The 27937-nt window shown below is 38.3% G+C and overlaps 1 protein-coding gene across 4 annotated transcripts in view; it reads left to right on the top strand.

The window, feature by feature from the left end:
* Positions 1-24622, top strand: part of NBEA (neurobeachin) — a 690698-nt gene extending 666076 nt beyond the window's left edge. For 3 of the 4 annotated variants that reach the window (XM_087436200.1, XM_014791275.2, XM_087436202.1), the window contains 8 exons: positions 2431-2623; positions 4559-4630; positions 6530-6685; positions 7205-7375; positions 17753-17854; positions 19757-19953; positions 20746-20897; positions 22781-24622. In XM_087436200.1, the coding sequence (XP_087292326.1) occupies positions 2431-2623; positions 4559-4630; positions 6530-6685; positions 7205-7375; positions 17753-17854; positions 19757-19953; positions 20746-20897; positions 22781-22871 (1134 nt within the window). In that variant the 3' untranslated portion in view covers positions 22872-24622. Of the gene's footprint in view, positions 1-2430; positions 2624-4558; positions 4631-6529; positions 6686-7204; positions 7376-15792; positions 16145-17752; positions 17855-19756; positions 19954-20745; positions 20898-22780 lie in introns of those variants that run through there. The other variant, XM_087436201.1, reaches the window with a different exon arrangement.
* The last annotated feature ends 3315 nt before the right edge of the window (positions 24623-27937 follow it).

Here is a 27937-nt window from a genome sequence, read left to right as displayed (position 1 = left end):
TCTTTGTACCTGGGTATAGATGAAATAAAATAGTGATTTTAGCAGCATTTTTAAAGGCTCCTCGATTTCTTGGCTAACTCTTCAGCCTAAGTATATACTGATACTAGAAGAGAAACAGAGAAGTGAGTGCCGTTCTTACCTTTGAGTCCTGCTTAAGCTAGCCAAATTTTGGATTCACAAAAATAGCCACCTTATATATACCTCTACATAAACTCATTCACACACATCAGGCTTACAGATACTCACTGGCACCAAAATTAGATTTATTAATTGGAATGAAAAATACATAAACACAATATATTGCCTAATTTAATCTTTCTGGGGCAAGGTGGGGTAGGAGGAGTAGTTCATTTTGAGAATAGGAAAAAAGTATAAAAGAATTTCTTCATAAAGAAATATAAATTTATCGTCACTGCAGAGAGGCAGTGGAGCAGGGGGTTGAGAACAAGGGCCCCAGAGCCAGACTTGGGTCCAGTGCCATCTCTGCCACTAAGTAGTGAATGACTTGGGCACAGTATCTAACCTTTCTATGTAGGTTTCAGCATCTGTAACATGGGGGTAAAAATAATACCAACCCTGAAAATGCAATGACTCAATACTATTAGGCTAGCACCTGGTATACAATGAGCTCTCGGTAAATGTTAGCTGGTGTCATCATCATCAACTACCTATATTAACACTTTTATTCCCATTTTTCAAGGGAAAAAGTAATATTCTTTATATTTTAATCTGAATGTTAAAAATCCATTTTCATACAACAACAGTCCTTTTCCAATTTATTAGCAAATTGTAGACATTTCCCTCTTTATCTAATTTGAGGTAAAAATTTTTCTGAGAAACTACTTTAGAATTTATTTTTTAAACTGTGATTTTTCAGTAATTTTTTACTCAAGTAAAAAATGCTTTAAGGTAAAAATGTGTTTGCAAAATGAGTTACAGTTCATTAGTTTTTCTAGACAGTTACCAAGGCAGCAAATACCCTAGTATTGGAGTAAAGAGCTGTGGAATATGGTCTATCATATATGTGTAAACAAATTTATAAGCCGTAATTTTGTAATGGAAGTATTGTTCACATCTTTCATTTATTCTGTCAGTCACTTAACAGATTTCTGTTGAGCACCTTCTGTGTGTCAGGCCTGATGCTAAGGGTTGGCAACACAGAAACGAATACATCCTCTATACCTTCAAGGAATCAATAGTCAAACTCCTAGTGAAACACATAAATAAATGTATTTGCTTGAAAACATTTTTTTTCTCTCTACAGTAGCTCCACCAAACAGTTTGAGCCCCCTTGATTAGTCACAGTGAACTCCTCTGACTGAAATGGGTCCTTGCATGTGACAAAGCAGAAAGGTTTGCCCCAAGCACGCTGTTCCCATACAGGCACCCAGTCACAGTGTAGAAGCGGAGATGTGGCCTCGGAGCCTCCAGCCTTGAGATGAAGCGTTTTTAATAAACTGTCCAAGAGAATCTCTCTAACACTTTATTTTGTGAAATGCTTTGGCAGAAGAGTTTCATTCCCACATTAGTTTTCTCTGTTTAATAATAATAATAAAAATACTTATCCTGGAGAAATGCCCAGTCAGAATTCATCACTTTCCTAGGGGAAATTGTTAAGAGACTAAATTGGCATGGAACTGTTTATACAGAAAATCTAAGCTTTCTAAGTTCGTGTAGCAGAGAATTCATATGTACAGCAAACAATTACAAAACACGTATGAAAGCTATATAATGGTTATTTCCAGCATCCCAATTTTATGTTTTTTATATAGTCATATTTATAGTGTTTTATAATACTTAGTAGTGAATACTTATAGTATCTGCTTTCTATCAAGTCATATGCTAGATGTTTGAGAAACAAAGATTAAAAAAAGAAGAGAAGGGTTAGCCCTCAGGAAGCTCACAGTCTAGAAAGGGGAAGGAGGGATAAGCCATAAACAGTCAGCAGTGCCACAGCAGAAATGTGTGCAAAGCTCGGACAAGGGGGCTGGTATATTTGAATTATTTAGACTATAGCCATGACCCCAGATCAATCAAGTAAAAAATGAAAGTATTGGTCAGTTCACTTTATATTTCATGTAAACAACGTCAGTAACTGACTTGACTAATTTTTCCACCAAACGATGTTTTAACTGCACCAAATAGGTAGGCTACACCATATGGGCATATCTGTAAGCTAACTTCTCACACTGCAGTCTGGCAATACTTAAATTGAGGCTGGTCATTAACAATTCAGTGTCCTCTATCAGTGACCACACAGAGTCCATGCTTTTTGCTCTGTGCCACGCTCACAGGGTGAAAGGTCAGATTGCTTTGTGCTCTGTGTGCTCAGGCTAGCCTCGTCTGTTTTAACTTCATTCTCCCCAGAGCTCTCACTAACTGTTGTATTCCTTTTGTTTTCTTCTGCTCTCTTCCCTTTCTATTCAACAGTGTTTCCTTCCACAGAGTCCACTCATGTTTAAAGATCAGATGCAACAGGATGTGATCATGGTGCTGAAGTTTCCATCAAATTCTCCAGTAACCCACGTGGCAGCCAACACACTGCCCCACCTGACCATCCCTGCAGTGGTGACCGTGACCTGCAGCAGGCTGTTTGCAGTGAATCGATGGCACAACACAGTAGGTACGTGTGCCTAAGCAAGTCACTTACTAAAGAGTTCTTAGAAGCCGGAGTTAAGCTAAGGGGAGTGTGCTGGAGGCTAGCTAGGATGCAAACTAGCGACAAAAAGCAGCAAACTAAATAATTGCCAAACCTAACTAAATGACCCTTGACTGTCTTATTCACTGCTGCTGTATTTTAGTGCCTTGCAGAATGCTTGGCTAGTGGTTAAGTACTCAATAAATAGTTGGTAAATTGAAGCAGTTCTATACTAATTCCGGTCCTCCCACTCCACCACTGCCCCCCAGGAAAAAAAAAAAGTTTTATCCCATATTAAACAAAAGTGAGTCTGAATCTGGATTTTCTGGTTGATGGTCTCCAATCCTCTTTCCTCCACTTCATTAATTTATTTAGCAAATATTTGAGGGGCCACTATGTGTCAAATAGTCCTGAGCACTGGGAGGACAGCAATGAACAGGACAAACACCATCTCTCTTCTTGTGGAGCTTAGAGACTTTGAGAAAAGACGAAATCTAAATTGTTCAGTGACTTCACATGTGTTTTCTCCAAACTCATTCCTGAAAGTTCCAGCCAGTACATCTTGAAGTGATATAATTCTGGGGGCCGGCCCTGTGGCTTATCCCTTGAGTGCGCGCGCTCTGCTGCTGGCGGCCCCAGTTCGGAACCCCGGGCGTGCACCGACGCACCGCTTCTCCGGCCGTGCTGAGGCGGCGTCCCACATACAGCAACTAGAAGGATGTGCAGCTATGACATACAACTATCTACTGGGGCTTAGGGGGAAAAAAAGAGGAGGATTGGCAATAGATGTTATAGAGCCAGTCTTCCTCAGCAAAAAGAGGAGGCTTGGGATGGATGTTATCTCAGGGCTGATCTTCCTCACAAAAAAAAAAGAGAAAAAGAAGTGATATAATTCAGTTGTAAGAATTAGACATACTGATACATATTTAGCCAGAACAGAGTGGATATGACCAAAGGATTTAGTTGGCCCAGTTCACTGCTTAAAATCTCTTTGGAAGCCGTTAGGACTCCTACTGTCTCCAGGACTGAATGGATGAGCCATGGTGAATTAACCTGAATCTTTCTTTCTATTCTACTTCTGCATTGCTTTGAAAAATAGAGTGATTTATACCATAGCTTAATCTCCTAAGAGTTTCTGAATGCACCTATTTTAGGGTTTTTGGTGATATTATCAACATGAGGTAGAACTACTTACATTCAATCAGAAATATGCAGCAAACATCTTAAAAAATATACAACTTTATTATTCACAGGAGTCTTAGCCTCTAGAACTACTTTGCATTGAGAGAAAACTGTGGAGGCTGAAACTTCTCTTTAGAATTGTTCAAAAGTATTATATATGTTATATAACCACATGTAAAAAATTGTGAGTGATGAATTCAATCAAGCCCTAAACATTAATCCTCTGAAAGTAGCTTTTACTGAGGTTAAGATTTTAGGTGTGGCTCAATTTTATAGCTTCAATTGACTTGTCATATACTGAAAGAAGGCCCCCTTGGATGGGAGCCCCGTATTCCCCTCTGCCCCTGCCCGGGTGAGACCTGCTCACTCCCCTCCCTGCTTGCAGACCCCGCCTTTTCTTAGATTCCAGGCTCATTGGTTGCCCAGAATCCTTAGCTCTCTGATGGGTTCAGGAAATGTTATAATCGTCTGTTTTATGGAGCTGTTGCTTTTTGTTAGGATAACAACACTCTTTCCAGCTGTCTACATCTTAAGTGGAAACCAGCAGTCCCTGTTGTGGTTTTTTTGTAAGACTATCTACAAAGACATGTAGTGTAATTGAATCATTCTTAGAATAATTTACCAAATAATTTTTAAGCAAATATATATTTTGTACAATCATCCTAGAACACTGCTTATTAGTAAATTCCTCCTTTCTGAGAATTGTATAGTAGTTTTCTCTTTTTATTTACCCTTTAGGCCTCAGAGGAGCTCCAGGGTACTCCTTGGATCAAGCCCATCATTTGCCCATTGAAATGGATCCACTAATTGGTATGTTAACAACAAAAATACGTTTTCATGGATACTGACTGTCCAGATTCCTACGTGTTGTTTATCACAAATGATAGTTGAATAATATTTTTTATGCCGCAAAATTAATGTGCATATAACATCAAATTACCATCAAGGAGCTGTGCAAATCATAATGGGCCATCTAAGAACTTTTTGGTATTAAAGCAATTATTTGTGGCATTTTCTTGATATTTTAGGAGGTCTTTAGTTAGTTCTAAACAAGGCAAATAATACCAAACTGTTCTTTCTTTTAGCCTAAACTATTCTTTAACAACTTTATATTATTTAAAATATATAAAGACTCAAAGAGATTATTAAAGAAAACTAATACTGAGGAACATCTTTTCTAGAAATCTCCATTCAACAGGGCTAAAACATTTTTTTAAATTAAACATTTCGTATGAATTTCAAACTCATGAGCTGTAACTCTTTGCAGCAGATATTAAAAATATTTTTAAATAATCACATACACGTTTATTAGCCATATGATCCAGAACAAGCCCCAAATCTTTCTAGGCCTCAGTTTCATAACTGCGAGATGGTTTATAATAATGTTCGTTCTGCCTATCTCATGGGATCATCTAGAGAACTAAATTAGAAAAAAAATTGAAAATAGTATGAAAAATTATTAAGCCATATACAAGTTGTGGGTTTTCTTTTTTATATTAATTCACTCTTCATCTTTGAACCCAGAAATAAGATGAGAGGCAGCCATTTCAGTTAGTTACTCATCCCTCTACGCAATGACATTTTCATGTCTTTGTGAGGAGATGAAGTTTAGGACCAGGAATGTTTTTAGTCTAGTCTACCTATCCCTCTGCCCAACAGACATCGACAATGGCATGCACTGCTAGGGTATAACCATGGAAAAATTAATAGCTATATTCTAATTAATCAAGGACCAATTAGATAGTTTTTAAGTGACTCAGGACGTTTGATTTTCTTCTCCTTTGCTACCTTTTATTATATAATTTTTTTATTGTTTACCTTCTCTAGTAATTATTTCTGTAGTGTTAGCAGACATCCACAAAGAGCAGCACTTAGATTTAATTGGTTGGAGAGTGATAGTGATCCTGTACATCTGCATTTTCTGTTTAAGAATTCAGCCCAGGGATTTAGCCTGAAACGACGGCATCGAATAGGGCCAGGCTGGCCTGCAGACAGGCACTGGGGAAATCAGACGGTGGCTCTGAGTCCTAACTTTATTCAGATGCAATCCCAGTGCTGTCTACTGATTCTTTGCCTGTCTCTTTCCTCCCCATTCCTCTCTCCTCTTTTTTATTCCTCTCCTCCCTTGCCAGCACATTCTGGAAAGGCCTTCTGTTTGTTGACAATCCAGGTCTTTAAAGCTGCTGACCTACAGCTCCCTGTGGGGCTGCCGACATAACAACATCCCTTGCTCAAATCTCTACCCTCGTCTCTTCACATGAATTGTAAATACCATCAGAAAATGACAGACTGGGGCAAATATTAAGACATTTTTTCCTTATATAACATACTCCATATGATATTTATTCCTCACTATTATTGAACTTGTTGGACACTGATGAACCTGTCCATAGTGAACATCTATAAAATCAAATGCATTTAAATATTTTTATTGTGTTTTAAATTCATTATGCTGAATTTCTCATATTGTGTTTATTGGTGGAGGAAGAATGTAAATTTCTGACAAATTTTAATGTAATATGGTTCGTAAATAATCACTGCTACTAACAAAGTTAATAATCCTCATGGGGAAATGTTAAAATCATAATAATCTTATAGCCTTAAAAACCCATTTCTAGATAGAGGAAGCGTAAAAATATTCCTCTTGTCAGTGCTTGGTGAAATTCTTGTGGAATCTTTCTTTAAATTCTTTTTTCTATTTGTGTTTAGCCAATAACTCTGGTGTGAACAAACGGCAGATTACAGACCTTGTGGACCAGAGTATACAAATCAATGCACATTGTTTTGTGGTCACAGCAGATAATCGCTATATTCTTATCTGTGGATTCTGGGATAAGAGTTTCAGAGTTTATTCTACAGAAACAGGTAATTTTAACTATGAAATACCTTATTCTCTTCAAAATGCCTACTGTTACACCTAAAGCTTAATATGAAATCATACTTAATAACATAGGCATTTTCATCTTTTGAGTGCCAAGATTCAAATTAAATGTTCACTTTGTAAGTAAATAACTAATTATAATTCCATCCATTCTGAACTGTAGCATGAGCCCTGAGTTCATAGGACAAATGGGACTATTATCTCCTTCCGTCAAATCAAATCCAGTAAAAGACCTTAAACCTCTCCCTAGTCTGGCCCAAACCGTGAACAAAAAAATCATGATTGTGTTATTTTGTAAGTCCTTTCCTTAAAAATCCCAAGTAATTCTTGTGTCATTTTTCAGAAGCAATTCAAGAAAATAAATCTGTAGCTAGATTTGAAGTACCTTATAAATTTGAGGGTCTATAGATTCATTTTTCACAAATCTAGTAAAATACAGTTAAGCTTATTACCATTTGAAGAAAAACAGCAAATGAATTAAACCTGCTGTTTCTGTGTTTCAGGGAAATTAACTCAGATTGTATTTGGCCACTGGGATGTGGTCACGTGCTTGGCCAGGTCTGAGTCATACATAGGTGGGGACTGCTACATCGTGTCTGGGTCTCGAGATGCTACCCTGCTTCTCTGGTACTGGAGTGGGCGACACCACATCATAGGAGACAATCCGAATAGCAGTAAGTGTTTGTCTAGAATTGTCCTATCAGACTAAAAATTCATTTAAATATATTTTGCCTTTTTTATTTTCCTAATAGTTTTTCCTGGGGTTGTAAGGATTTTAAAATATGAAAGCTTAAGTGGCAAAAATCTTTGTTGGACTGTAGCTATGTTCAAAGTAAGAAAAAGAGCACCTACTATAACCTTCAGCCTGGGGAAACTCCCAGGTCCCCTCACACTGACGCTTTGCTCAGCTGTCCTTCCCCGATTTCCAAATGGCCCCATCCTTCAGAAATTCCCTTCAGTGTCACCTGGTCCATTAAACCTCATATGATTTCTCTTGGCTAAATATAGTCTCTCCCTTCTCAACAGTGTTCCCTAAGATGTCCTGTAGGAAAAAAATGAGGAGACTCCACAGAGTAGAATAATTTTAGAAAACACTGCGTATACTCTTACTCTGCATGCAAGCTCTTACACAGATAAATCTGTTGACATTTGTTTAACCCACAGTTTCTCAAACATATTTTTCCACGGAGCCTTTTGTTCATGGACCAGCAGTTCTTGTTCCTTGGAACTGTTGTTCTGAGGAAACTCTGAAGTGGGTCATGAGTCTCTCCCTTTCCACCTTCAGTCTCTGGGTCCTGGCATAGTGACACACATAATAGGTTTTCAGTAAATGTTGTTAAATGACAGAAGAACTAGATAAGAGATTCCCAGAAATAATTACTGTTTTTAATTACCAAGTTTTCACCAGTTCAGATGCATGTATTTCCTGTAAAATAGAGAATGGTTACTGTAAAGTGTTGATAAGGACAAGTACCTAAACCAAGGTTATTGTAATTGTAGTTCACACATTGGTCACGGCTTAAACAGGGCTCCAAAATAAACTGAAACGTGAGCTTGGGAAATATTTATGCTAAAACAGAGGTAAGAATTTCCCAGGAATGCTGTGTATCGGCCGCTGAAATATTGTAAGGGTAGATGAGAAATGTACAAGATGGCATGTTACAACTGCACGGGTGGGGGCTACCTTCCCTGGTCCATTCCAGCCTGTGAGATAGCTAGGGATGGAAGCCAACCATACATCTGCCCTTCAAGTCCCACCCCCTCAACAACTCTTATGTGTTTTGATAGGAGTACTGCAAAAATAAGAAATGATTTTCAATGGATGGGAGCAAAGACCCCGTTACTGTAGAGAAGAGAATATAGAAATATATATACATATTTAAGAAGATAGATAATAGAAGATTGAACTAGATGACCAAATGTTATGTGAGGTTTCATTCTTATTGCCCACAGTTGGAGTTGAAGAATAGTGGATGAAGAAACTAAAAGTGTATTGCGAAGTAATGTCTCTTAGCATAAATGCCGAATAAGAGAAAATGTGTGTATTACGCATTTCAGCCTCTGCTCTAAGTTGTGAAGAAGATGTGATATTGATTTGAGGAAAAAAAAAATTCAATGTTGCTGGATTTCCAACCAATTCAAATAATTAGCTACTGATTCCACATCACTAACAAACATCATACTCTAAATAGTAATGTTAACCTTGTTATTTACTCTTTTTTTAAACCATATCCTTAAAAAAAGAAACTCCATTTTTAGCAGAATTCTAGTGTATATGTGTGTGTGGGTGTTGGTGTGTATAAGACATTTGATCTACCAGTGATGGCTTTATTATTCTCAAGCATGGTACGTTATCACATATATTTTATCTAAATGTGTTTTTACATATTTCAAAATTTTCTTTATTTCCATAGTAGTGTAGCATTCTTTAGAAAAGTTGAATTAAACAGCAAGTCTGTGTGGTATCTTCCATATATATTGACAAAAATTAGAAGGTGTTAGAAAAAAATTAAAAAAGAAACAGAATAGTGCTTTAAATCCAATTAATTAACATCTTCAATATGAAGCTCAGAAATGATGAAAATGATATTTCCAAAAAGGGAATTCATTTCCTAAAAACTGCCATCTGGTAGCAGAGATATTTTATATTATATACTGCTATGAGGTAAGGAATTTTAAAGAAAACTGTTAAATTATAGTAATTATCTATGTTAGCTACTTTATTTTCTAATGATCTTTTAAACCAAAAGATGGTTAACAATAGATTATAGCTTTGGTCCATCAGTTATCAAGAAGATTTAAATGTAGTAATATTGAGAGTGTTTAAAGTTCTTATAACAGGAGCTATGTAAATAGAAATGTTTATATTAACCCTTAAGAACAAAATTGTGAATGTTGTATTTGTTAAAATGCAGCATTTCATTTAACCTTTGAATAAAGACAAGATTATCCTTAAGAAATTGTTACAGAATATTATCAAAACATATTTTTCAATATTGCCTCCATTTATAAGAATTTAATTTTTGGTCAAAAACTGTTGTCATCATTATGAACCTAAACCACTTCCCATAAAACCCACGGTGTCAAGACTTTACTGGACATTTGATGTGGACATATGTAGTATGGCTTCAGTTCATCCATTATCCTTAATATAAAGGAAAAAAATCCTCTTCCAGAATAAACAGGATGAGCACCTAAAGTGTTGGTCAAGCAACGAGCATGTATTGAACACCTACTGTGTGATGGTACTATCTTAGCAGCTGGGAATGCTGGAGTCTCAGTCTCTGACCTTCTGGAGTCTATAAGAGTCTATACTATACTGATCACAGAATGCTTTTCCTGCTTCGATGCATTGAGTCTACTGAGTATTTATTACATGAATCATGAATTGCTATCAGATGATATTTGGTATCATAAGTGCTTTGAGCATCTACAAAATGCTTAGCCTTATATCTTGGGTATAAATTATGATTTGTGACTTGGGATGATTATGTAAAAACTGGTTGCAGCTTTTTGCTTATGGATAATCATGATAGTAAAAAATTAATAATAATTAGTCATAGTATTTGATTGACTAGACTGATTTATGGCTCATTCTGTTAAAATGGCCAACCTAGTAGCACATATATGCATGACTAGAGAGACCATATATGTTGGTCAATTCACTGTTTATAAAGGCAGTCACAGCACACACTGAGCTGACTGTCACAGCAGGGATCAGCCGTGGGTGTTGACATGGACATAGTCCTTGCCATCAGAAAAATCACAATATGAAAGAAAAGGTTTTTTTTTCTGTTCCAGTGTAATCTATTCTAGCTACCAATTCGCAGGTCAGAGCATCAGGCTATGTGTGTTCTCTCTCTCATAATGCATTGCTACTCAAGACCAAAATGCTAGTTATGTCTAAATTCATATTAAAGTGTGTGACACAATGCCCTTAGGTTTAGAGGGTTGTATATAGTAACCTAGACTTGGAGGGGGAAGTCCTAGCATGAAACATAATATCCCAGTAGCTGTTAGAATTCAGGGATTGGTTTTGGTGTGGACATTGAATTGCTTTGTATGTCAGAGGCCAAATCATATTTGTTCAGCACAACATCATAAAATGATAGGATTCATTTACTCTCCTTATGTGCACGTCTCTGAAACATTCTCAAGATAAATTCAAGTGACTTTAATATATTTATGCTTCTTTTGCATTGTCGTTAATTCTTTTTTAATGGGTAGCTCTATTACTGCCACAGAGAAAAAATAAGTAATATTTGTGGATTTTTTTAGGTAGGTATAGAAAGAGTTTATGGTTTCATTGTGTCAAATACGTTATTGGGAATAATTTAGACATCTCAGAAATAATAGTTTTTTTCTATGCAACAAAGACAATGAAAATTTGTAAACAGATTATTACAAAGAGAGTCTCAGACCATAAAAGAAACAAGCAAGGCCACCTAGCATAGGTTATAGTTGAATTATAGTTGTTTTATTAATACATTTTAGTGTATTAATATTCATTGTTACTCTTTCAAACTTGTGACTTTGAACATAGAAAATTTTCTTGGAGATTTAAATAGGTTCCTGACTAGATAACAGAATTGCAGAGATGTGAGGGACAGATGCTTTCATCTGAAACAGACTTTTACACAAATTTGGACACTAATTTGGAAGTGATAAAAATTAATTTGCACACTTTAATTGGAGGCAGTCTACTGCATGAAAGAAAGGAGAGCAGAGCAGGCAATTTGTGCTACAAGCTGATTGCATTTTTTGTCAGGCAGGTATCTTGGACTTGGCCGCTTGTCCTCCTGAGCCCCTCTTTGCAATATGTTACAGCCCATCTCTGACTGGTGTTCTTTGAAAGGATCAATGCTATTCCTGCGGAATCCCTAGAGCCCCAAATTTCATTGATCTTGGGACTTGACATTTCTCATTACATGCCATAGCTTCCAACAAGATAGTCACAAGAGGGGCAAGTCAACATTGTTGTCTCTTCAACAGACACTTCAAATACATTGGGACCTCAGCTCAGAATCCAATCTGCTTTGAAAGGTGTGGTTTTCATGTTTATACCAGATAATAAGGTACTTTATAGAGAGCTTGTTGATGCAAACATATGAAATTGTAAAAATCAGAGCAATAGGAAACTTTGAAAGAGAATTTACTGTTCATCTTTTCAAATCAAGTCTACAGATATTCATTGAGTAATATGTATAAGACCGTGTTATTGGGCTTCTATTTTACTTTTTAAAAACAAATCTTTTAGCTCATGTATAAGCATTATGCAAACTATGAAACAAGAAGCCCATTGAAAAGGAGACTCCAGCTGTGCCCACATCCCTTCCCTGGGCTCCCATTGTGTGAGCTTCAGCTCTGGACACTGACCCTCCTGCCAGCCCGAACCTGTCACCAAACATCTGCCAAATCACATCCCTACTCTTTGTTTGCGTTCAGCCTCCTTTTAAAATGACTGTCCTGGTGCCCAGCTCCACAACCACCACTAAGCGATGGTATTATAAGAGATGAAAGCCTGGACAAAGAATAGCCCAGAGATTTTTATATATATATATATATTTGTCTTGCTTCTCAGAGCAAGAAATCTTATCTAGGGTTACTTACTGTTAAACCACCTTTTCGCTAAGTATCAGAGGGAGCATAGTTACATGTGTAACAGTTCTTACCCCATAGAACTTTCTGAGGGCCAAAAGATGATGTCTGTAATGTACCATCCCTAGCACAGGGCCATTCAGGGATAGACCTCTCAGCCATCCATCCCCTCAGCCTAACATTAGGAGTCTTTGTAGGGTTCATGACTAAGGAGGGGGCTGCTTGCCACTTGGTCTCTGCCTTTCTTTTCCCTTTATGGAACTGAGGCTGCAAGGGTCATAAACAATATTTAAAACATGGAAGAATGACTGATACATTCTCGTGATCAGAGAGCTTCAGATCACAGACCAGGGTGGGGGGGGTCTCTGGGCATTGTGCAGAACTCTACTTCCTTGGGAAAGGTAAGTAGATTATACTATTGATTGTTTTGAGAAGGTGATGGTAGGAGAGTAATGTACTGTGCCTAGATCCAGGTTCAGTACTGCAAGGGAAGAGATTTGCCTTGCGACGGCAGTGCTCAGGGGACAGTGTGGTCAGTGTCATCTCTGAAGAAGAAACAGAAAAACTCAAGAGTGAATGAATCAATAGGTTTATATATATATAATAGAAGATATTTATATATATTCAATTTTTCATTGAGTACTCTATTAGTATGTAATAAAATGAAACCACATCATGGGACATTTTTCCACCCTTGGAGTGTTTTTATGTGGGTTACCTAGTGACCTGTGGAAAATGTGGTCCCAGGCACGTTTGGTACCTGGGCCAGACCTCCGCTCCAGCCCTGGAGTTGGCTGAGGACACAGTATCTTGATCGGGGACTCCTCACTGACACAGTTCTTCTGAGCTATCCCAGCAAATGTCTTAATATAATTTTTTAAAATAAATCTAGAAATCACCATAGTGATGAAACTTCTGCACCCTTTGATTAAATCTCTTATTTTGGAATTTCAAGTCAAAAATCCATCATATTTTATGTAGGCATAAGCATGAATGAAAATACCTCCTGCAGTGATTCTGCAATGACTTCACAAAGGTCACAGATAAAATCTGACTGTCATATATCAGCAAGCGGTTCATCTTCTGACTCCAACAGAACTGCACTGGGAGTCGTAGATCTTAGAAACTGCTGTTTTTGTTTAGCTCTCATTCAGAAGGACCAAAGCTTCCCCTGCATATTAGTAGTCCCACAAGTGAGGTTTAAAATAATAAGAACCATGGGTAATCTTTACTTTTATCATTTCTCTAAAAGCCATGGACTAATCTCACTGAAAAAGCTCTCCTTGTCAGTTCTGTGTGAATGGCAGCATCTAATATCTTTGTACTTTTTTCATCATCAGTTTTGAAAATATTGAAATTACTTTTGTTAAAAATGAGATGGAATCTGTTTATTATAAGGCTTTTGTATTTGGAGTTTCCAAATGCTTGCCTATAAGGAATCTGAAAATCTTTATCCTTCATAGTAATTCCGTCACACAGAGAGCTCTTCTGTTGAGGAAATGACTGGGGAACAAGGGCGGTGTGCTGTGGTCCTTAGAGGGGAGGTCTCACCGGCACCGCCCTCTGCACTGGGCCCTTTAACCCTCAGCTACATTCATCAACTGTGATGTGACAGTGACAGAATATTCTCAGGATTTTGAATGATTGTTGGGGTGTGTGACATCTGTCCCTGGCAACAAAATGAAATATAGGAAATATCCTTCCCCCCTGCTGCAGGTTTTCTAACTCAAAACCCCCTGAATAACATTTATTTACTTTTCTGTAGTTTAAAGAAGGAAACAATGTTTTCAGGGGCCCTAAACAATATCCCCTAGTAGTTAAGTTCCACAATTTATTCAAATGATATGGGGAAACTGTAATGAAAAATAAAACATTTTAAACATTCTAAATCAAAGGCAAGCCTTTGGAAAACTTATTTCCTAATAGAAAATATATTACATACATAAGAAATATTTTTAAGATTTTTATACTTTGTTTTCAATTTCCTGCAATAGAACTAGATTGCTTTTTACATTTTCTGTAGCCTATAAGAGAAAGGTGTAGAAAACTCTTTACTTTATATAAAATGTATTAAACATATAATTTCAGGGTTTTTAATTCACCAGTCTCTCCACAATGAAGTAAACACTTAGAAAAATTAGGGATGATAGTCTTATCATAAAATCTTATCAATACTTACTCTCATTTTACCAGGGAACTCAGAGCATCTTTGAAGCATAACTTTATAAATTATATAAATATGTTTCAGACAAATCCAAGACTGCTGACAAATATAAATGAATACTCTGCCAATATTCAAATGCATTATAGCAATATGCATAAATTTACAATAAGATGACTAATGTGGGCTGCCAGCCCCCCTTCCACACTCCATCTAAGTAAGAGATGCCTCAAAAGCGAAATGGAAGTTGATGGATCTGAGGAAATTCACATAAAACTGTGAGCAATTCCTGGGGATACAGAAGATGGGTAGGTCTGAAGGAGGAGATATTGGCAGACCAGAGGGAAAGAGTGTTGGGCGCCTTGCTGGGTAAGGCGTTTTAGTTATATGCTTTCCTCCCAGAATTTTCCCTGACCTATGCACTGTGGGGCAGAGAACTGGAGCACCAGTCCAGCTGCGCAGTGCTATGAGGTCACATCAGTGCCCAGGGAGGGGCCATCCAGGAGACAGACACAGTTGCCAGCCCTTGAACATTCACTCCCCCACCGCCTCCACTGGGGACCAAGGGATTGAAATCCTGGAGGCAGCTCTGCAGAAGAGCGGTGTCCAGACCAAAGCACAGGGCGTTCTCTGAGAGACAAGGTGGGAGAGGGGTCACCCCCATCCAGAACATGAGCTCACAGAGAAAAGCAGGCCAACACTGGAGGAACTCAAGCACTGTGAAAGAAAGATCACAAACTCAACAACCAGGTGAAGTCGCATGAACAGAAGAGAAACATAGAGAACTTTTTTAAAAAGGCATAGTATTCTCTCAGATATAAGAAAGGGGGCATTAAAGTTACTGGTAATGTTCTATATTTCTTAAGCTAGGGGGTGAGTACAAGGGCATTCATTTTATTCTCTTAATCTTATACATATGTGATAAATATTTAATATGTAGTTAATTTTTAAAAATTATTTAATTCTAAAAACAAAGGGAAATCAAGTAGCTGTGTGGAGCTGCCAGCTTGAATTTGTGAACGTGGATAAAAAATAAATTAGTCTAAATAATGTTCCTCAAACTTGACTAATACACTGACCCCTTTTAAAGAGAACAAAATTGTCATTAACACCAAAAACAAAAATCCCTGACTGAGGAATGTGTTCTCAGACCCCCCGAACCTAGTTTGAGAAATGCTGACTTAATTAGCTCATCTGAATTTTAAAGCGTATTTCAATTTTAAATTGCCACAGCATAGATCTGACAGCAAAGAGAGATTTCATCTTTGTAACTGGTTTAAAAATTTTCCAATATCATCAAAGTTCAAATCTTAAATTTAAAATTTTTCATAGAACTTTTTACCCCTAAGAAAATATCCATGGATCCCAGGGTACCTAGACCCTAGTTTGAGAACGACCAAGAATTCTGAGAGAGTTGCAGATTCAAGACCAAGTTACAACATGCCTTTTCAAGCAGAAAGAGGAATGGTTAGTGATACTGGCAACTTAAAATGAAATAATGATGTTTTTATATATGCACAAGGCATATTTACACATAATACTTGCTCTTTGCTAAGATAATATTGTAGAATCAACTAAAGAATACATCCAGGATAAACCAGTGTCATACAATATGAGTCTGCTAGAACTGTTCAAAATTTAAAAGAGAAAGAGAGAAATAGGCGACAGAAGACATTAATAAGTATGATATTGTTAATGGAAAATGGAAATAGTCAAGTATTGCAAGGCATTGATAAATATTTGTTGAATCTGACTGAGTGGCCCAGGTCCAAATTGTATTGTTAATAAGTGTTTCATGTCCTTCTTCCTGATTGCCCTGCCTTCAAGAGAATTTCATGTCAGCGAATATTTCAGGTCTTCCTATACTGCCCAGTATGGTCAACACTGGCTTTCTTTTCCCCTTCTACCAAAGGAACCACTCAAAACTCTACACAGGTTGGCACCATACCCCATTCACCTTCCAAAATTACTCTCTAACTTTCTATTGTTTTCTTTTCCTCCATACTTCTACACTCCAAGACTGTAGAGACCCCTCATTTCCATCCCAACTGGTTTCTCCAAACAGCTTTCTCGGTACTACAGTGTCAGTCATGATGCCGTCTCCACTCTGCTGGTCCTTCTCGTGCTGTCTTACCTTCATGCAGTTTATTCACCAAATATTCTGATTTTCTCTTCATTCATATGTGCATATTTTGATTCCTGCTATGCTCCATGCACATACATTTGTTCTTCACACTTGTTGTTGAGTGCCTTAAGTGAAGAGCCTGTGGAAGGCCATGGTTGTTTGATATGTTCTAAACAGTTCCAGGTTATGCCTTATACTTTTTTGTACTCCCAACTCCTAGCCCCCTCAGAAGAATGCCTGTCGCTTACAAGGCATCCATTCAATACCAAGGGACAAGCACCTTAGAACTTCGAAGTGAGAATTCTCACAGCGTGTAATTCAGCTGGACTTTTTTTTTTTTTGCTGAGGAAGATTTGCCCTGAGGTAACATCTGTTGCCAATCTTCCTCTTTTTGTATGTGAGCTGCCGCCATAGCGTGGCCCCTGACAGACAAGTGGTGTAGGTCCATGCCTGGGAACCGAACCCGGGCCACTGAAGCGGAGCACGCCAAACTTAAACACTAGGCCACCGGGGCTGGCCCTTAGCTGGACTTTTTTAGCTAGGTTTGCACCAATAAAGTCAAGTGGGAAATTAAGCTGATCATCTTTTCTTTCCTTCACTCCTTTCCTCCCCCCCCCCCCCAAAATCAAAGCATCTCAGCCTGTTCTGTTGGAGATTTTTAAGGAACATTTTTAAAGTGTTTCAAAATTAGGTAGCACTGGGTTCAGTTCCAACACTTGCTAGCTATATGAACTTGTGCAAGTTGAAAAACCTTGCAAAGCCTTGAGTTTCTAGGCTATAAAATAGGGATAATAATAGTACCAACCTCATATGAATGTTGTCATAATTAAATAACACATGCAAATGCCTTGGCAGGCTTAGTGTCTGTTTCATACAATAATCATCAGGAAAAAAAGAATAGCTATCACCACTGTCTTAATGTTCTAAGCACTTAACATTTGTTAACTTATCCAGTCATCTAAACAACCTGTGTAATGGGTATGTAATTATCCCTGTTTTGCAGATGAGGAAACAGCAGAGAGGTTAAGTAACTGGCTCATGGTCACATAGCTAGTAAATGTCCCCGACAAACATTAATGACTGTTGTTTTAAATGTTTGATTTAATGGTGTAGCTCTTCATTTATGCCCTTGGTCTCTAGTGACTCCCTGCTGCTGTTTCCTTGCAGGTGACTATCCTGCACCAAGAGCTGTCCTCACAGGCCACGATCATGAAGTCGTCTGTGTTTCTGTCTGTGCAGAACTTGGACTTGTTATCAGTGGTGCTAAAGGTCAGAAGACATTTCTTTTATTTTTAGGTCTTTAAAAACTGTACCGTTTTCTCAAGTTAACCATGATTTATAATTTGTTTCCTTTAGGAGACTCTCCATAGACAAATGTAATCCCTAAGTTCTTTGCAGCTGTTTAGTTTTATTATTAATATTTATGTACTAATGTAAAAGATATATAAAATTTTATGTAGTATTTTGTGGTCACCAGCCTTCTAGCCAGAACACTGGTAGATTAAATTGCAGTACATCTATATGATGCAGCCAGCAAAAATAACATTTAAAAGACAAGGGGAAAATATCTATGATGCATGGGGGACTGGGGGGCTGTCCTGGGGGGATCGGGTTGGTCATCAGACATAGCCTTGGATCCCCCTCCCTCCACAAGTCCTTGTCTTCACAAGGCTGGGGGCTTTGTAGAGGTAGGACAGAAACATGATTAGTTGGTTCTTTTGACTTTTTTGTGGAAGAAGAGTTGTTTCAGGAAGAGTCAGGAAACGGGTTCTCGTTCTGGCTCAGACACACATTCTCCATGGGAAGGCTCTGGGCCTGGAAGGAGCCTAAGGCTTAGGAGAAACTGAAAGAAAACCAAAGGGGCTGAGTGTAGTGAGGACCAATAGAGTTAAGGAGAGAGAAGGCTGAGGAGGTGGGAGGGGCCGGTGGCATTTATTTTAAGTATAGTGGGAAACTATTGAAGTTTTTTAAGCAAGGTGATGAAATGATCAGATTTGGTTTTTAGGAACTTATTTTGGCTGCTTTATGGGTAATGGACATAATGTCTGAAGGCAGGGACAGTGTTTTTTTCATTTTTGTATCTGAGAGTAAGTAACCCAGAGATGGACACACAGGATATTTTTAATAAATTTCTTTTTAATTAAAAAAATAGTAATAATATGTGTAATGTTATTCTATCCTGTAAAGTAAGAAAAAAAATAGGAAAATAAAAGACACATAGTAGGCATAAGGAAAAAATGTTAATTTTCTATAGGTGATGGGTGATATTGGAGGTGATTGCTATTTCTTTTCTCTACTTTTCTATATTTTCTATAATGCACATCTGTTACTTTAGTAATTGGGAAAAAATTTACGTACAGCTTTATAATGTCGTTTGTTTTGTAAAATATCTATGTACTTCAGTCAATTGATAGAAAAATAGAAATGTAATTCATCCACAGTTTTGGTGGCCGTTTTTTGGGGGTCGAGGGGGCAGGTAATACCAAACTATATTAATCAATCATTTTTATGAACTCGACTAGTGAATTTTTTTATCTTATCAACACAATTTCTACCGGGGGAAAAAAGCAATTGGAGCAAAATAAGTCATTCTCCCTACTGCTTTTATACTCTTGCCTCACTATTCGTTTATTTAAAAGACAAAAAGTGATGCTATAGTCTGAATTGGTTGATTAATTTTCTCAATTTTGCCTTTTACATTTTATGTATACACTATAGGAAGGTAACACTTATTTGATAGTAATGTATTCATGTGGTACAACATTAGAATTTTGATGATACTAAAGAAAATTACCAATTGTTTTGATAGTTCTTAACTTTCAAGAAAAATTTCTAAAACTATATTAAGATAAAACTTCTGAGACATACAGTCTTTTATTCTCACATACTCTATGAACTATATCCTTTTTTTATGAATATTATCTCATGAAGGAAAAGACCGAGTATTTACCTAAGTTTGGCAGATACATGTGTGTTATTTAACAGTTCTCTGTATTTGTTCTCATTAAATGTTAACATCAGTGCTTGGCTCTTGCCAGCATACTTCTTTTCTTTTCTACCTTCTTTCAACAAATCTGAGAATATAGCCAGGTACGGTTTGCAGATTTGTGAGAGCCAATATGTGACTTGTCATCACCAATGACTCTGGCCATTGATTCCCCCACTCTGCAGAGGGCCCTTGCCTTGTCCACACGATCACTGGAGATTTGCTGAGAGCCCTCGAAGGACCAGAAAACTGCTTGTTCCCACGCTTGATTTCTGTCTCCAGTGAAGGCCACTGTATCATATACTATGAACGAGGGCGATTCAGCAATTTCAGCATTAATGGGAAACTTTTGGCCCAAATGGAGATCAATGATTCAACACGGGTAAATCTGCATGTTCCATGCTCAATAGGGACTGAAGCCAAGAGATTAAAGACTGGCTATTTATTTCACGTTAAGTGATTCATAATATATTTGCTCTGGTATCCAGATAAATGTGTGCTTGTTTTAAAAGCATATAAATTCATGTAGATTGATGCTTTGAGCAAACCCAAAGTTCATTTAATCCCAAGTAATTAAGTCAGTGAATTAGGCTTCGGTGATGATAGCTGTTGTTTGATTAGAGGTCAGACCATTAAGGAGATTTTTCTTAAGCTGCTTTTACAAACAGCTGTTCCGGCGCTGTACCCCCTGACATTAAAAGTGAGTTTATTGTCAAAAATCTTATCTTTGGAACCCTAGATCAAAATTACAAGTACCAAATTGCCCTTCACTCACAAATGAATTGTAATTGCTGGCTTATCATTATTAAAAGCTGTTTTGAAATATGCTCTGCCATTTGTTCTAAAAGTCTTGACATTGTTAATATTCAGGACTTAACAAAACATCATGTTACTTAATTCTGAAGTTCTTCCTGGATTAGATTGATAATATTCTCTTTGAGAATATTATCTGTTATTTTGTAACTTAAATTGCTTTTAGTAAGATCCTTTGTTTATGTAAGAAATTTGATGAATTCTACATTGGAAATTTATGGGCCGAACTTTAGAAAACTTGGTCAAATGGCTAAAAGTAGAAAATAATTACAAGGGAACCATACTGAGTGCTTTTCAGTAGTTACCATGGACCATGTGGGAAACACTGAGAGAAATGTTTGCTTTTCTGCCTTTTCTGAAGGCCATTCTCCTGAGTAGTGATGGCCAGAACCTGGTGACTGGAGGGGACAATGGTGTGGTAGAGGTCTGGCAGGCCTGTGACTTCAAGCAGCTGTACATTTACCCTGGATGTGATGCTGGCATTAGAGCAATGGACTTATCCCATGACCAGAGGTGAGCCACAAGGAGAAATGTAATCACTTGAGAACTATCACTGAAAGTTCTTTACATTCTACCAAGGGTGAAATGTGCTATGAATAAGATTCCAGCAGCCAGATGGAAGAAAGACTAGCGCAGAAAAGGGTAAATTGAGAAGAGTAAGTACTGTAAGAAAGGATTCTAGTAAGAAGGAAACAGAGGAAGAGAAGAAAACAAAAAGAAAGAAAGGGGTCTGAAGAACAGGCACATCCAGACGCTGCCCAGAGCATAGCATTCTCCCCACCTAGAATTGTTCTCTGTTGTGAGACCCTCACCTCGTCTCACACAGGCCTCCCTGGCTGGCATTATGTGCAGGAGACACGTTTTTCAGCAGAAGTGAACTTGAGCTTGAGGCACACTTCTAGCTAACCGACTTCCAGCAAAGTGCATAGTGGAGACTGCAGCTGGCCTCTGTTTTAAAAGATACGAGTCACTCACTCATTACTTGAAACAATCCCCACCCCCCATTTTCTTATTCAAATATTTCTCTTTTACGTTATTTTGTTGTATTTTATTTATTTCCCTATGGCACTACAATCTTTTCTTGCAAAGAATTGATAGGAATGTTAATTAAGTAATATGATTTTCCAGTGTTCCCCAGTTTACAACAAACAGGATTTAGTTATTTCCTAAAATTCACCTTTGGGTTTATTATAAAGTGAAAAGGATATTTGGAATATAAAGTCTAAAATTTCTAAATTTTAAAAATAAATTAAAACTCTATAATCTTAATATGGTACATAATTTCTCAGTTTTTGTTATATATTTAACAAAAAGTTTATTAACTAACCTTTTTCAATTATATGTATATTCTTTATAAGAATATTGGTTTTACAATATTATAAATATTAAGGCTTATATGATAATTTAACAAAGCATAAAAATTAAAAAATTAAAAATGTATATATAATAAAATGGTACTAATGTCATCAAAAAAAAAAATGGAATTTAAACTAGTTTGGCGAGAGGATACTTGATATGTAGCCTAACCTGTTTTTAGAGAAAATTTAAGCAGATTATTAGTAGAGTGTTCCAAAATGCTGTAGTCCATATTCATGAATAAATGAGAATGGTTTACTGTGTAATTATTTGTATATACATGGGTTTTTCTACAGTATTTGAAATAATGTGTTCTTAAGTAGTTTAAATATTCACCCTGATGTTCTGATTCATTCATGTATTCATGTTGCAGACATTTGCTGCCTCCATCATAGATAGAGCTCTATGCAAAGTACTAAGGATACATAACATTACAGACTCCAAAGAGCTCAAATAGTCATAATAATTCTATATGAGGGAAGCAGGAACAGAGTAACAGAGGAAAGAAATGATTAACTCTTCTGGAGGGATAGGAAGGGCAGGAAAGGCCTTGTAAGATCGTTATCCATTCACTAGGCGTGGGGAGAGAGGGTGGATGGGAGAGCATATGCCAAGTCCCATTGGTGTTAGGGATCTCCCAAGAGGAGCAAGGAAAGATACTGATCAAGTTTCTATTTCTATTTTAATCTCATTCTTAATTTCAATTATTTTGTTGTTTTATAATGTCCCTGGTATGTTGGAACAGTAGCATATGCACATAAGTTATAAATTGATAGGTAAACATATATGGAGGATGCATACTCAAAAAGTGTTTATCTGGTGAGTTGTCTGGTCAAAAGTTAAGCAACACCTGGTCTGGTGTCCAGCTGTGTGTGGGATTGATTCGGCTTACCTCAGGAGGACCAAGAATGCATTTTCATCCTGTTTCCATGAACACAAAACTAAGACTTGGTGAACTTTGAGATCATGATAGTGACTAGTGTAAAGCAGCACCCACAGCAATGATGTGCCACTCTTAACTGCAGTCTCTGCTTTTCCAGGACTCTGATCACTGGCATGGCTTCTGGTAGCATTGTAGCCTTTAATATAGATTTTAATCGGTGGCATTATGAGCATCAGAACAGATACTGAAGACAAATGAAGAACCAAATGCCAAGTTGAAGCTGAGAGCACAAGTGCTGCATGGAAAGGCAATATCTCTGGTGGAAAACACCTCGTCTCCATCGACCTCCGTTTGTACATTCCATCACACCCAGCAATAGCTGTACATTGTAGTCAGCAGCCATTTTACTTTATGTGTTTTTTCACGACCGAACACCAGCTGCTACCAAGCAAGCTTATATCATGTAAATTATATGAATTAGGAGATGTTTTGGTAATTATTTCATATATTGTTGTTTATCGAGAAAAGGTAGTAGGACGCGTCACAAGAGACTTTTGACAATTCTGAGGAACCTTGTGTCCAGTTGTTACCAAGTTTAAGCTTTGAACCTAACCTGCATCCCATTTCCAGCCTCTTTTCAAGCTGAGAAAAAAAAACACGTTTGATACTTTGTACATCAGATGCATCTTATTTAAAGGGATACTTTTGTAAAAGTAAAACCTTGTATAAAGAACAAAATGTTTCTTAATTTTATTGTGGTGTTACAACTTGCATGTTCTTTAATCCTGATGTCTTGATGGAACAGGTGCATTCACACTATGAAACAGAAAGATCTGTCCAAGGACACAGCTTGTATGAAAGGGTTGAATTTGGGCTCAATGAGTAATTTTTGACATTTTCACCAAAATATGGTTTGCACTTTTTAATCTAAATTCTTCTTCCCTTCTTAGTAAAATTTGCTCATAAAGCATTTGGATACTAAGCCATTATTTGCCATTTTTGGTACTTTATACAAAGAAAATTCAGCCCTACCCTTCATAATTTGAAGACACAGCAGAAAGGGGGCTTAGGGATGAGGTCCTGGTTTTCATTGTATAAATAGGAGTCATGATCGTTATTTCCATAGTAATGACTTCCCAACTCCTGGACATCTCTTCCAGAGTCATCCTGCTAGCTTAGTGTGTGTACATTAGGGGAGGAGAATCTGATGCTAACTTTTTTTGTTTTTTGTTTTTTCCTTTGGTTCTTGAATAGCTTAGTTTCTTTAATAAGTAAGTCGGACTTAATTATAACAATAACTGAAGTTATTCTTTTAGGTTCTTGTGAAATTCTCACCTAAAGCCACATTCTTAGCCTAAGGCACTTCATCTTTTATGATATAAAATAATGGCTATTAAATGATTTTCCATACATTGTACTGATCAAGTTATACACCCAGGGGTATATACACTTTATTCATGTTTCTTCTTTGTATATTTGGTGACTGTATCGTCATAGATGTACATATTGTGTCGGTAGGGCTATGAGGCATGTTACAGGAATGTAATTTTCTCAGAATTTACACTCACTTGCAGTCATTTATTTAAAAAGATAAAACAAGATAATGGGTTCTTTGTATTGGCACTTTGCATCAGAAACATATCATTATTTATTGATGTGATTACTTATTTGTTATCCACCTTGTACTAGTAAGTTTTAGCACTGAATTCCTTCTTCATTGTTGTTTGTATTTATGAGATTCTGAAATTCTGGGGAATCAGCGTAATGATTAAGTTATTCATCACCAGGCTGTAAGCAATATCTTGAGTTTGTAGCTTAGAATTGGGAGGATCCTGAACATCTGGAAGGCAAGTTCATTTCATCTTGAGATCATGGTGAAATATTTTGGATATATAAATTCCTTAAGCTATTGTAACCATGTTTTATTGCAAAGATGTAAAATATGCCAGATGTGTGTGAGTTGGAAATCAAAAAAAAGAACAATAAAATATGCAAAGAATTCACTGATTGTTTCACATTTCATTAGACACTTCACTTACTTATGTGCATTCGTTATGTTGTCATACAAGTTTCAGAAATCAACATCACCTCGTATAAAGATCTACAGAATCTAAAAACATGAAATGGAGTCCTAATGAGGTCCCGTAATTTGCTGAAACATGAGCCACTCTGCTTGACCATCTGGCAGGGATTTGGGGTAACGGTGACCAGAGGGAACCAGCCCTTGTTGTTTCTTCCGCATCATCCACTTTTTAGGTTATTTTTATTTTATTTAAAAGGAACTAAATGCAGGTGATGGTGAAGGGTATAACTGCTCATTATATGCATGTTATCAAATAATGCTCTTTTCATTTGAACCATGCTTTCTGGAATTTATCATCGACCAGGCATGACAGAGGCAGGGACTGAGAGACCTGGAGGAGCGAAGCAGCTGCCGACCAAGGCAGGGCAGGTGGCTGGAATGGTGCTGAGGAGGCTTCGGTCACTCAAATTGGCGTGGGCGTTGGGGGCGGCAGCCCAGACAGGCCCAGGGAGTGACAGAACTGCAAGTAAGCTTCCATCTGCATTCTCAGGGCGAAAAGGACAGAACCAGCAGTAGCCTGAGCAAGGCTTGCTACTGTCGCTCTCCATCCTAGCCCCAAACCAGGCATCTGTCAGTCATCATAAGCCTGGCTGGCTCTCTCAACCCAGCCCTTCTTGCAGCCCATCAGTCACTCAGTCACACTGGCTACTGCCTAAAGGGTCTTTTTAAACCAATTCCCCTCCTTCCATCTTCTGGACAGTCACCGAAACCTCCTGAGGGGTATCTAGACCTCTCGTCAGACTTCTCCCACATACTCCATCCACCCTGCTGCCAGAGGGCCTGGCTACACCACCAACCCAGTCATCCCACTGCTGAGCACCCTGCCGTGGCTTCCCCATATTTTTAAACTCCGGTAGGTGAAAAATTGCAAGGAGAGCTTATTTTTAAGAGCAGAATCTAGGGCCCCATCGCCCCTGGGTGATTCTGATGTGGGTCGTCCTTGGGCACAATTTCAACAACACTGATTTGAGGGATAAAGTCCAAACTCAGTAGAGCACAGAAGTCCTTCAGGAGGGACACATTCTCACCTGTCCCTCCGCCTGGTTCCCTGCACCTCAGGCAAACCCACCTATTGACCAGTTGCTGAGAACTCCCCTGTGCCTTGGTCCCTACTCCCCTCCCTGACCGGAGAGCTCCTCTTTGTCCGCGCCGTCCCACTGATCTCCTTGTTGCAAATTGCCCTAAACCAATCTGCTCATGCACGGTCTTTTTGGCGGGTAAAGTGGTCCCCAAACCCCACATCCTCACTATGTTATGATGAAAACAATTTTTAGGACCAGTTTCTGTCACACATAGCGAGAAATTCTCATCAGACACGTTTTAGCGAGCAAGCACAAGACCATTCATAGAACTCTTCTGTGAGCGTCTGGAAGTCCAGTGCCTTGTTAGGTGATCTGCTGACCATTTTACACGAAGGAACACTGAAAGCAGATACGCCAATATTCTCGAAGCAGGATCCCGTTAGCTTTGTAATGCCATCAGCAAGCAGAATCCTCCAACCCAATCATTTAGGTATCAAGCCTTGGACACCACCCAAGAGTATAGGCTAAAAGCCTCAGTAGGTTCTTATACCTGGTTATGGAGAGGTAGGAAAGGTCTCTAGAGTACTGTAGCCAGTGTATGTTGAATTCACATATATTAAATACCACTAATTTCATCAATGACAGACCTTTTATATCATCCATTATGCTCATTAGGAAGCCAATAATTTCCCCGCTGAAAAGCCATTCTCAGCATTCACTATCCTAATAAAGTTTCTGGTTTCCTGTGGGATAAGGAGGCTGGAGTTCTGCTCCTTGACTTTACATTGAGACTTTACTGAGTAAATGATCTGGAGTGTAAATTTTGATCAGGGCAACTGACTGACCTCTAGAATGCAGTGTGCGTTAACACGTACTATCACATTGTATATACTGGATATTTTAAAGTCAATTACAACATCATAACACTTCTACTTATTGTTGTAGACTCAGCTCAGGTGTGCCCTCCTCTGCGAGGCTTTCCTCACATCTGGCATGTCCCTGTCCCGGCACTAAGTAGTGTATTGTCGGAGCTGACTTGCTCCTGCTCCCTCAGGACTGTGAGCTTCTTGGCAATGGGACTGTTTTATCTTGTATCCTTAGCCCAGTGTTGGATTCAGAGTAGATTGTCAATAAAGGTAGATTTGCTAAATGTGTGGATAAACAGATGAGTACCAGATCCCTGGGCAAAATGACAAAGTTGGCAAGGATGCTCAGGAGCCCACCAACTTCCCTCTTCCCACTGCCCGGACATCCCAAAGCCTCAGGTTGCCCTCTCCCGCCCTGCACTGTGGTCCTTCCAGAGAGCACCACGCTCCAATTACCATCACAGCCAGAGCCTTTTCCATCAAGGTTCAAAGAATCACTGATTACAGCAATGCCCATGGCTATAAAAGAAGGAATATTTAAATTTTTAAATGACTGGCTCTTTACCCACAGTCATCTAATTGGAAGAAGAGGGAGCTGACAGATGATTTAGGGTAAGAGCTTTTCCTGATGCTCTGGCCAATTCAAGTCGCTGAAGGGCAGGGTCCAATACCTGGGCTCCTTACTCTGGAAGTAACTTTTAGTTCCCTTATCATTTAAAATTGGGATAATAGAGGACTGGCCCGGTGGCACAGCGGTTAAAAGTGCCTCCGGGTCCACAGGTTCGGATCCTGGGCACACGCTGATGCACCGCTTGTCAAGCCATGCTGTGGCAGCATCCCATATAAAGTAGAGGAAGATGGGTGTGGATGTTAGCCCAGGGCCAATCTTCCTCAGCAGAAAGAGGAGGATTGGCATCGGATATTAGCTCAGGGCTAGTCTTCCTCACAAAAAAATAAAATAAAATAAAATAAAATGGGGATAAGAATATCTACATTGTGCTGTTTTGAGGATCAAAATTCATAGCACATGTCAAGCACCTGAGCGCCTGGCTCTCAGTAGATTTCAGCAGATGGTCATTGCCTCCACAGCCTAGTGGACATGTTTCATTTTCATCTGCTTGGCATCCCTTTCCCTATTTATCTGTGTATCTTTGGGGATAACTTTTCTTCCCCTCCCTGTCATGTCATTTTTTACTGGGACCTGATCTCTGGGATCTCCTGGACTTAGGCCTGTCCAACCATGTCAGCTCCATCCTCGTGACCTCAGTGATTGGTCAGGGTAGATCTGCCAGAGCCCTTCCCTGAAATGTTACATTCTGAAGTGAGGGAGAGAAGTCTTCTCT

The sequence above is a fragment of the Ceratotherium simum genome, chromosome 10 (genome assembly GCF_057802395.1).
Source record: "Ceratotherium simum simum isolate JZ-2026a chromosome 10, ASM5780239v1, whole genome shotgun sequence".
Lineage (NCBI taxonomy): Eukaryota > Metazoa > Chordata > Mammalia > Perissodactyla > Rhinocerotidae > Ceratotherium > Ceratotherium simum.
The sequence above is the reverse complement of the archived record's forward strand: the minus strand, read 5'-3'. Positions and strand labels throughout refer to the sequence as shown.